The sequence below is a fragment of the Semicossyphus pulcher genome, unplaced genomic scaffold, assembly GCF_022749685.1.
Source record: "Semicossyphus pulcher isolate SPU_LCO1_2020_fin unplaced genomic scaffold, fSemPul1.0.p SCAF_20, whole genome shotgun sequence".
Lineage (NCBI taxonomy): Eukaryota > Metazoa > Chordata > Actinopteri > Labriformes > Labridae > Semicossyphus > Semicossyphus pulcher.
The window spans coordinates 19302217-19313298 of NW_027211694.1; the positions used below are offsets into that span (position 1 = coordinate 19302217).

The following is an 11082-nucleotide window of genomic DNA, read 5'->3' on the forward strand; positions in this document are numbered from 1 at the left end:
TGGCTTCATGCTATTTCCCTTGTTTCTGGTCATATGCAGCCACCTACTGTTTAGCCACTGTATAGCCTAAGCCTATTCATTAAGACTAAGATGGATATGTAACTGGCAAGCGTAGAGATTGTTGTTTGATTCTTGATACACCTTGTAATAACTGATGTCAATGGATGTGTAATTAAGCGTACACTGTTATTCTTTAATTTCTTAAAACAGAACCACATTTACATAACAAGTGGAGTGGTGTGAGTTTACTGGTGGGGACAATTTCTCATAAGAATTAAAATAAAACAGTATAATAAACATTTAAACCCACAGGCTTTATTCAACCCAAAAATGTTCAATAATATCATGAATGAACTAATGAAAAACAAACGTGGAAATGAACAAAAGATGGGAAGATGCTGGGTCAGCCATGCGATGGACTGTCGCTCCCAGCACATCCCCCTAAACTAACTATAACCAGGAAGACTAACATAAAACAAAAGACGAAAAACTGGACTTGTCAGGGTTCATTGTTCCCAAAAAGGTGAGGACCCAGAATTAAATGATTTAATAAAACAAAAATCCAACTGAAGAGCCAACAAAAACAGGCAAAACCACAAGGAGCCGGGTAATCCAAAATCCCAAATCCCAAATGATACATCGGCAAACACAGGAAGACATGTGTAGCGTTTTCACAGACAAAGACAATGAACCAGCACAGAGACAGGGGAGCACAAAGACTAAATAAACCTAGGAGGTGAGGCTAATCAGACACAGGTGAGACAATCAAGGGCAGGTGAAAACAATCAAACAAGCAGGAAACACAAAGGCAGGAAGTGGATCAACACGAGAGACAAGGTGACAAAGTAAAACAGGAAATGATCTAACCAAAGAGACACAAGTGAAATACTAAACTAAACAAGACTAACTACTGACAAGAACACAGAATAAACTAAATACAAAACTAAACGACGAGAACTCATGACATTAGACAAAGTGACAATGTGAAACAATAATAACTGAACACAGAAATACAAGACAAAACCAGAACTAAACTAGAAACTCATGACAGGACTACCAGAGATCTTCAGCCCAAACTAAAACAACAAACACCCACAACAAAACCAAGCAATCAAACAAATTTCACTCAGGCCGAGCAGTCGCAGGGGGTGTGTGAGGCCCTGTGCGCATAGGCGCCGATTTATGTTTCTACCGGTGGGTGCTCAAAACAGTTGAATGTCCCACCCCCCCGCCCAAGTTAACCTTCTGAAATAACCATAGCCTCCATGTCTGGTTGCTATACGGATTTATTTTTATATTATTGATTCGATCTTATTGAGCCAAAGACAGAAGAGGAGCAGAGCTAACACAGATCTGTGTGTTTCTCATGCTCTGACGTCTGTGGTTAAAAAGGAAAAAAATAACTGAATTCTGATTTTTACCGTCTATTACCATGGCAACGACTGAAGCTTTGAAGCATGCGGGTCAGCCCTAAGCCACCTTCAATTCAATATGTCTCTTTCTCTATCTCTCTGTTTCTTTACAGAGAAATTAAGTGGGTGGTAAGCAAACTGTATCTAAGTTTTTAATACGGGACAATCCTGAAACGACTAGGGCAGGGGTCATCAACTAGATTTGTCCAATGGCCAGATTTTTTCTAAACAGACACTGTGGGGGCCAAACTCTCAAAAAATAAAAAAAATAATATTTAGGCCTAATTAGCAGGGTTTCCGTTAGAAATGAATCTGTGCCGGTCCACGTGTCCTGGAAGTTTTCAATGTTCCTGACAAATGGGTGAAATTACGGTCAAATATTATCTGCTCATCATCACTGGCTTAGAGTAAGGATTTTAGCAAGTCTATGCTGTCAAACCTGCAGTCTAAAGACCTAGAAGTCGTAGATGAGTTCCTAGCAAGAGGTTACTAAAGGGTATGTGTAAATACCTTAATTCCTCAGGAGCCCCTTTTTCTTCTGTGCTTTGTCGTTTAACGCCTCTTTCTGACCTTTTCTTCCATGATGAAATTCCAATGTCACCGCTCCCTGACCCTTGGGTTGGCTACCCCCTTCATTGATGGTTGCAAAGAAACGACGAGATCCTGGTTCCCCCGAAAGCTGTACGATCTATACCTGAGCTGTGGCCTGCCCCAATAAGGAAATCTTGGCTGCCCAAAGTTCCTACAGTCCTTGATGCTTGACTAATATCTGTAACAGCTTTGCTGCATAATTCAGTCATTGCATTTCAGGTGGTTTGCTGGGTTTAGAGCAGTCATATCTTTACTAACAATTGCTAATATGCTGGTAGGATAACAATTTTCTCTAGGAATTATATTTATCATGCAGCGCGGTGCTCATGAGAATTGCCACTAGGCGGGGTCTGAGGCCCAAACTTAGCACTGTCACTAGGTAGTATATTCCTCATGTAGCCGCGGTGCTTATGGGGAATGGCCACAAGGCAGGTGCCTAGTCTCACACATAGAGGTTCACTAGGTAGTATATTTCTCATGTAGCCGCGGTGCTTATGAGGAATGGCCACAAGGCGGGGTGCCTAGGCCAGCACATAGAAGATCCTCACAGCTTTAGTGTCAGGCTCCGCATATCTGCAGTTTTGGGGGGTTTAAGATATTATCTCATCACTCCTCAATTTCTGCATGTAGAATAAATCAGCGAGGAGTGATGAGGTCGGAGCCTAGACGCCAAACAAGCTATGTTCTGCTGCAATAAACATTTCAAACTAAAACAACGTGAGTTGTTTGACTGAACTATAATTTTGTTCAAAAATTAATATATGATACGCCTAATGTTGCACTTTCAACCTGCGGAGGAGTCGTGCATGAGACAGCCATCACTCTGTCTGTCCGTCACTGTTAACAAGGACTCCCGTCTACAGTTCACAGGAGCCCAGTGCACCAGCTGGGCGTAAAAAATAGGTCTAATCTCTTACGTCAGACATAGCTATGACCAACTTCTTGATTGGAATTCATATGGAGTGCAGCAAGTCTAACTGGCGCCGATCGTAGCTGCGCCCGGTCTCATGATGTGCGTCCACGTGAACACTCGAAAAGCGGTGACTGTTACCAAGCAATGAAGATGAGGCAACATAAATAATTAAGCATGCAGTTGTCCAATGTACATTTTTCTTATCTCCCTCTTTTGTTTTTCAAAGGCCCTACTGGCACAAAATCTGAGCTCAATCAGCACCTGCAGGGCGGGGACAGCGCCGCATTTCTGTCCAACACATGCTGCAGCTGAGGGGAGAGCTCTTTAATTCTTTCCAACAGGACTTGTCTGACAGAACGAAACCTGTCGATCAACTTACTGCCTGATCACGGATGACACTCTCATTTTAACACCCTTTTATTTAAGTCTCATCTAAGTCTAACCAATAAAAAAACGGCAATTACCGGATAACGGAAACCCAGGTATTATTTTGCGGGCCGTATGGGAAGCTTTGGCAGGCCGGATGTGGCCCGCGGGCCGCCAGTTGACGATCACTGGACTAGAGGGAGAGACAGCGGCAATACTGTAATCATGCAGCGCAGTGATGACACCTATCTGTGTGTGTTTCTCATGCTCTGCCCCTGACTCAATAGGGTTGCGATCTGTCCTGTATTTCTGTGAACCAGCTTTATAAAGGATAAACTACATCTCCACATGCTGTAAATGAGATTATTATTAGGGTTGGGTATCGTTTGGATTTTATGGATTCTGATTCTGCTTACTGATTCCGGTTCTTAACAATTCTCAAGTCAAGTCTTTGAAGAAAAAAACGTGCAAGGCCTCGCTCCTCTAAAGAAGAGGTCTTCACAGGTCCAAAATTTCGTGCCCGAACCCTAAGAGACCCGATATTGTGCGATCCGGAACCGAACCGGACATGTCTATCATTTGAAAGCTGGGACCTGAACTTTGCACAACCGAGAAATGCCGGACCCGACCCTAACCTATTCCGTGCACAGTTACTATAAAGTATAAGCTACCTCTCCACATGCTGTCATATGTCCATATGCTGTGTAATTAATAAATTTCACTGATAAACACAGAGCTGTAGAGGTGCATCAGGCAATTTTATATCATGTCATCACTTCAGTCTGTACTCACCCGATCCCTCCCTCCCTCCCTCCCTCTGTGCTCTTGCGCAGCAACTCTACCCGTCTTTGTGCTGCGAGTCTGCTTCACATTTTTTTGTATTATAGTATGATGTGTTTTAAAGTCTTATTACGATGCATAATGGAATTGACCAACAGGAATTTCATTCCAGAATCATTTGAGTCAACCACAGTCTTGAAAATATTATATGTAGTAAAAAAAAAAATGCAGGATTCAAAGCCTCATTCAAATATTCAAGTGACCTGTTTTGAACCTGCACTTCAAAGAATTGGAATCGAGAATCGTTAAAGCCCCTGAAAACTCAGCTTGAAATAGCAAAAATGCATATATGATATCAGTTGTGAGTGTGTCATAAAGCATCCACAAAAATCTGAGTGCAAATAAACGTTCAGAACCACTAGAAAATCTTCTTGGAAAAACAGCTCGTTTGGCTGTGCAGACAATTTCTCAGGACTGTGTAGGCGTGGCAGCTCCCGTGTTGATTGACACCTGCCGGGGTCTGAGTTCTCATGGCAACTGTCAACACAACAATGGCGCATGGGAAAGCAGTGTTTCCTCTAGGATTTTTTTCAGCAGCAGGGTAGAGGGTGTTGTACCACCCAGGTGCGCATGTGCACATCATATCAAAACTATTGCTGTCAGGTGATTCAAAAAATTAATCTAATTAATTACAGGCTTTGTAATTAATTGATTTCAATTAATCTCATATATCAATGATTTCTGTGAGAAGCACATCACATGTAGACTTACCCTCTTTCTAGATGGTTATTTCTTACTTCCACACTTTAATTGTACTTTCTTCTTCACCTCATTAAGTTTTAATTCACAAACTACTTTAATCTGATCACTTTACTTCAGTCCCCCAACACACCTGCACCTCCGCTCCCTGCACCACTACTGGCCCCGCACCACCCCCCCGCTTCTGTCTGTCTCTCTGTCTGCTGTGTTGACTGTCTTCATCAGCAGTCTGTTTAATTAAGTCACAAAAGTTACATATTTTCTCTTTTGCAATTCAGTTCTCACAGCACGTGAGTCGCGTGTGCACGAGGGACGTTATTAATGACGGAGTGATCTAAACGATCGATCGTTACCAAATGACATCTCCTTTTATAAGCTTTATAAAATCAATGTATTTACAGTAGGGACGTACGGAGTTAGACAGACAATATCTCCTCATTTCAGTATAATATTGTGCAGCTTGCTGGAGGGAGATCGCCAGGGAGCTGAAAGTTTGATACTGAGCGCACAGCTGATATGGGCACGTGGATTGTTTACATTGCGTATTAGAACTGCGTATGTATGCCGATGTCAGCGATGTGGAGCGGACCCTCTTTTGCTGTTAGAAACACTGCTGCTTCTCCAAGTCCGCCGCATTTAGAAAATAAAAGAATGACACGCTGTCATCTCAGGTGGTGGATGTGCGCCTGGGGACGGCACACACAGGCATGATGGGGAAAAAAGGCGATCATTAGGTAGGTAACTGCAACAGGTATGTGCAGAGATGTTCAAGGTATGTGGACACGAGTTAATGCAGACTCAGAGAGAGGGATTGATCGCGAGCCCAGAAGTGTTATTGCACCTGTGAGGGCGGGGCAACTGCTGTTGATTATTTCACGATTGGTTCGAGAAAAATTTATGACGACATAAATATCTTCACTGACCACGCCCAATTTAACCCCAGCGTCAGGGAAGTTCACAAAGTAAGAATGACAATAACTCCAGTTTGGATTGAAAGTCATTTCTAAAACTTCTAACATGCTTACAAGTATGTACATAAGACTTTAAATTGCATAGTGAGAAGGATTTTGCGGATTTGGGTTTCCAGGGGCTTTAAGAACCGGAATTGATAAGCAGAATCTGAAGCAGAATCGTTAAAATCAATACCCTAGCAAAACGATACCCAACCCTAGTGCTCATTGTACTCAGGTGCGCAGCAGTCAGAAGGAGGAGGGAGACCAGAGAAACAGGGAAAATGAGAACAGGGCAAAACCAAAACGGGCCACACACAACAAGCATTCACCAGTGTTTTTTATGAAAGTCAAGTTAACTTGGAGCTGTCTCAGCCCTGTTTCGTCACTTTTGTTCTCAACATCCACTGGTTAAAAATAGAATAAAATAATCATACCTACTTAGTCTATGCATGGACTGCTGAAGATAAATCTAGCACTTAGTAGAAACACAGGAGAACAAAAAAACTTTCAATTAAAGAAATGGATGTTTGCTTGAATTTCCCCAAACTCTCTCCTTGAACCTAAATCTAGCTGCCCTTTTTGGGGCATACGTAGGACAAGAGAATGTCAATCATATTCTTAATAATGGGAGGTTGTGGATGAAGGCTATGAGGCAGGTGGTGAGCCAGAGTCATCTCCCAGGCATCCACCAGACGAACCTCAAGTCCCTTGAACATGGCTCTGAGCACCTTGTTTTCCTGAAGCGAGTACCAGTCACTGTTGGTAAGCGTCTCGTAAAGCGTCAGAGCTTTAAGGTTTGGAGTCCTGATGACAACCAGTGTGCCTGGAGCCCTGTTCAGCAGACGCACCACTGCCCTGCGGATGCTCTGAAGCCGTCGGATGTAGAGCTCAACTGGGAAAGTACTGAAGTGAGACCAGATGCCAACAACTATGACAGTGTTGTCGCCACCAGTTACCCCATCTATTTCATTGGCAATGTAATGCAGCTTGCTGATTGGGACGTTGAGAAAACGAATAGGAGGACCGTGGCAGCGGTATGTTACCAAGAATTTGTTTGCATTGTCCAACATCATGAAAGGTCCTACTTGCTTAATGCTGTACAGGTTAAACTCCTTGGCATCTGAAAGTAGTACAGAGGGGAGAGGTTAAGCAGAGGTCTAAACAAAATAAAACTGTTTCCAGAAATCTCTGTGGATCAGCTACCTGGTAGGAAAGCATTGAGGTATTCAAACCACTGCCTGATGGTGGAGTCTCCATACAGGTGGACAATCTTGCCCTTCAGACATTGATTGACGGCAGAGGTGGTGTTGAATTGGCGAACTTTGATTCCACCTAGTGCTCTCCACACGCCCTGGTAGTAATAGCCAGAAACTCCAGACTTCCCAATGCTTTCCTTGACCTCAGGTTGACCTGAGAGAAAAGGATGTGGGAAGAGTTATTTTATATTTTACTGAGAAGAAACATAACATAACGTGTTATCAGTATGTAGAGCGTCTGTGGATGCGTGTAAATGTAGATATGCAAAACAAAACTCCAGACGACAAAGGAACAGTGTCTTGCCACCGGCCCCATCAGATAACCAGAGAGAGACCGAGAGAGAGATCTTGGAGGTCTTTATCAGGCAGAGCGCACCGGGCCCACTTGCAACTCATGACGCTAATGAACCCTCCAAAGTGGACACACCTCTCCTGCAACACAGGCCACGTACACAACCAGCACCAAACAGAGACACCCAGTGGCCAGGTGGAGGGATCATCATATTGTATTAAAAATGCGATCGCAAGTGTGCCTCTCGGCCCAGCTACTGTGGCCATAAGGATAGAATTGGTATCGGAGGATGTGTCTCAACAAGTGCTCAAGGATTTAAACGTGTAAATGCTTCTCACTGCCATTTGACGAATCTTAGGAAGATTTCCTCATACTTTTGCCATTAAAGGGGAGGAGGAGAGGAGAGGACATCTATAATGAGTTCCAACAGTATGTGCATGACAACAACATACAACTGATGGCGCGGTGAAGCACGTCAGTGACTTATTTACCTGCTGCCAGAGATCCGCTCCTTTTTGGAGTTACGGATTGAGCAGCACAAAGAACTGTCAGACGACATGTGGGATTTCTGACAGACCTGATGACCAAACTAAATGAGCTTAACTATGAACTGCAGAGTAAAGACAAGAAGGTGCTACACATGATAAGTGTCAGTTTCAATACTTTCAAAGCCAGAGTTGGTCTGTGGACCTCTCAGTTTAGAGATGTGAGACTGACACACTTCCCAAACTTAGAAAGGCTGTCAAGGAATGTGAGAGAAGCTAAACATGAACAATTCTGTGGCCATAAAGTGACATAAAGTGACATAAAGTGACAGCTGAATTTGACAGGTGTTTTCAGGAAGTGCATGTCATGGAGGACGTTGTCAGATTAATCACGAATCTATTTCTTTCCGTTGACATCAACACGGTGTCTGTGAAGTTGCAGGATGCATTTTACTTAGCGAATGGAGAGGATATGTAAATATTTGAACTGCGAAGTGATATTAAATTGCCAGCCAGGGCAAAGCACGGCAACTTCTGGGAACTTGTGAGCAGGGAAAAAGACACCTTAATGACTGTGCGAGACTAGGTGTCTCTAACTATGAGCCCAACTACAGAGCGCTAGTTGTTGTAAAATAAATAAAGAAACGAGGCAGTATTATTCAGCACTTAAACGTGTGGACTTTTATTTCCTATATTTCTGAACGGTACATCTTGTTCTATATTTGGACACGAGAAGTGATCTTGGCTTGGAAAAGGTTGGTTACCACTGCACTGAAGCTAACATGAAAATGTTCATCATTTAAGCAGAACATTGGCAGTTGTTAACTTGTACTAAAAAGTTATAGCTCTTGAGCTGTGTTTTTATGGTTTTATGGGATATCATTACTCCGGAGTAACTAGATACACAGCTACTCTTTTCTGCCAACACTTTGCGCTGGTGTCAATACAGAGATAGGTTGTATGCAATTTTTCCACTGACACTTTTACTTTCATGGTCTTAAGCACATAAGGTTTTGAATTGTTATCATAGGTAAAGGTAGGAAAGATCCTATTTTACCTTTCCTTTGTGGCAAAACAGCGATGTTAGCAGGTCCTGAAGCCTGAATGAAGACTTTCATGTTGACACCCCTGAAGAAAAGCTCACATAATAAAGTATCTCATACACACATTCAATATGTAAAACCACCGTCATGTTATTAATCTAAAGAAAATTATTTAATATTCAATTATTCTGCTTCTTAGTTGGACTTTCAAGATTCGCTATCTACTTTGTTACTGACAGTCAACGAATTGATTCACAATATTTTGTTTGTTATTCTTACGCTGGTAAATATTATATACATATTTATTATAATTGAAACTAAACAAAAGTTTTTTCTCTCTCCTCCCTCACCTTTGGAAAAGCTTATCCTCTGTGGCCTTGAGTTTTTGGGTGAATCCTCCAAACGTGTGGCTAATACTGTCATCACAGCTCAGCTTCTTTGGCTTGTAGCAGAACCAAGGCTCACCCGTATGGAGGTCTGTGAAGTTGCACAGCGGCTGCCCGGTTTCATGTAGGCAGACGTTACAGGTGGTAGTTTGAGAAATTGAGCCTGAGCGGAAGAGGCTCTTGAAGGAAATCCTGTCAGGCTGTTCTTTGGTCAGCCTGCGCAGCACTGTGACAGCCTCACTAGGGTGAACCAGCGTCACCTGATAGTACAGAGAACAAGAGTTTTCACTCAGTCGTGTCAAGTTACCCGGCAGCTTACTTCATAGTGCAAATGTTTACTGATTAGCTACATGAAGCTAGCAACAGTTGTTAACGTGCTACTGACAGTTTTAAGGTGAGAAAAACTACAGCTGGTGATTAGAAATAAGAAGAAATAGCATAAATGTTTTTTGTTGCTGTTGTTTTTGAGTCAGTAGTGAGGAGCGAGGAGTTATCACAGTTATATTACAAACTGTCTGGCCAAGGATAATTCATAGATTAACAAACTAAATAGTTAAGCACAGAATGAAATTGTTGTGTATGAGCCACATTGGCACCGGTCGTGGCTGTAGTTTAATGGCAGTCACAACAGTCTGCCAGAAACAAGTGTTGAAAAAAATGGTTTTTCAGAGTTGTGATGTGCAGAGCACAATAAAGTAAAGTGTGTGAATTGGAGATGCGGTCCGCACGTTCTTAAACACAACAGAAATGAACCTGGCACCCTCTTGTTAGCGAGTACAATTGGTCCTCTTACCACTACAGCCAGCCATTCTAAGTGACAAAAAACAATCCTGACATTTATGTACGGGCACCACAAATCAATCAGTGACAAACACTCGACTAGCTAACAAGCCAGGTAAAGCAAGTGCAGACACAGTTACCTCCTAGTAAGTGCTAACAGTTGAATAAAATTATACTAGATATTCACTCACCAAAAAAAATGGAGCAAGGACTTCTTGGGCAGTCATATAGTGCATTAACTACACAACTAGCCAATTAATTGATTGATATTTGCATGAAAAAAAACAAGAATACGCTTAATTAAAGCCTAAATATTAAAACCCTGTTTTAAGTCTCTATAGTTTAAAGAAATATCGTCAAGAGTCTAAAAACATAAGAAACAAGCTGTAAACATATTTAATTGGGTAGTAAAGTTGGGCATTTAACATGGAGATCAGTGGAGATTGGCTCGCTAGTAGAGGCAGCCTCCAGTGGTCATTAGAGGTACTGCAGTTTTTGGCATTTTCACAATGACTTAATTTATTGGTTCTGGAAGTTGACACTTGTTAGCAACAGTAAGTCAGTGGGGAGAGGTTTATATAACATATTTTAAACACCTATAGAACAATTACATTTAAAGAGATAGCCTTTAGCATTACCTCAACCTGTGCACTTCCTTCCCAGAGTAAAGAGAATACAGCAGAGTAGGAGCCATTGAGGTGATCCACCACTTGCCCGGCCACACCTGCTCCAAGTGTCTTGTTGTGCAACCGTGCAATTAAGACATCTCCTCCAGACTTCTTGGCTTGACCTTGGAAGTCGTATATTTTGATCATAACCTCCAGCTGATCCCCTACATGTCACTTTGTTTTTCTGACGATCAGGGGAGCATTAAGTAAAGCCAGTACATCTCACTGATTCCCCCAATGAATCTTTGCAGATCACAGCGGGGGAGATTGAGGTAAAGTGACGCAAATAGTTCAGGAGGGATTATAAGCTTTGAATACAACAGGGCAGTTAGATGCAGAGTCAAAAGTCATATTTAAATATATCCTCCAGATACTTTTAACTGTACTTTCAAATCCGT

General features: G+C 42.3%; 1 protein-coding gene across 1 annotated transcript; it reads right to left on the bottom strand.

Annotated features, from left to right (window-relative positions):
• Positions 1-6340: 6340 nt before the first annotated feature.
• On the bottom strand, positions 6341-10831 carry LOC138599853 (NXPE family member 3-like). Its single transcript, XM_069671608.1, has 5 exons — positions 10655-10831; positions 9201-9496; positions 8865-8935; positions 6978-7184; positions 6341-6894 (listed from the first exon to the last, which is right to left on the bottom strand). Exons 1-5 carry the CDS (start codon positions 10829-10831, stop codon positions 6341-6343), a joined length of 1305 nt encoding a protein of 434 aa, XP_069527709.1.
• Positions 10832-11082: the final 251 nt, after the last annotated feature.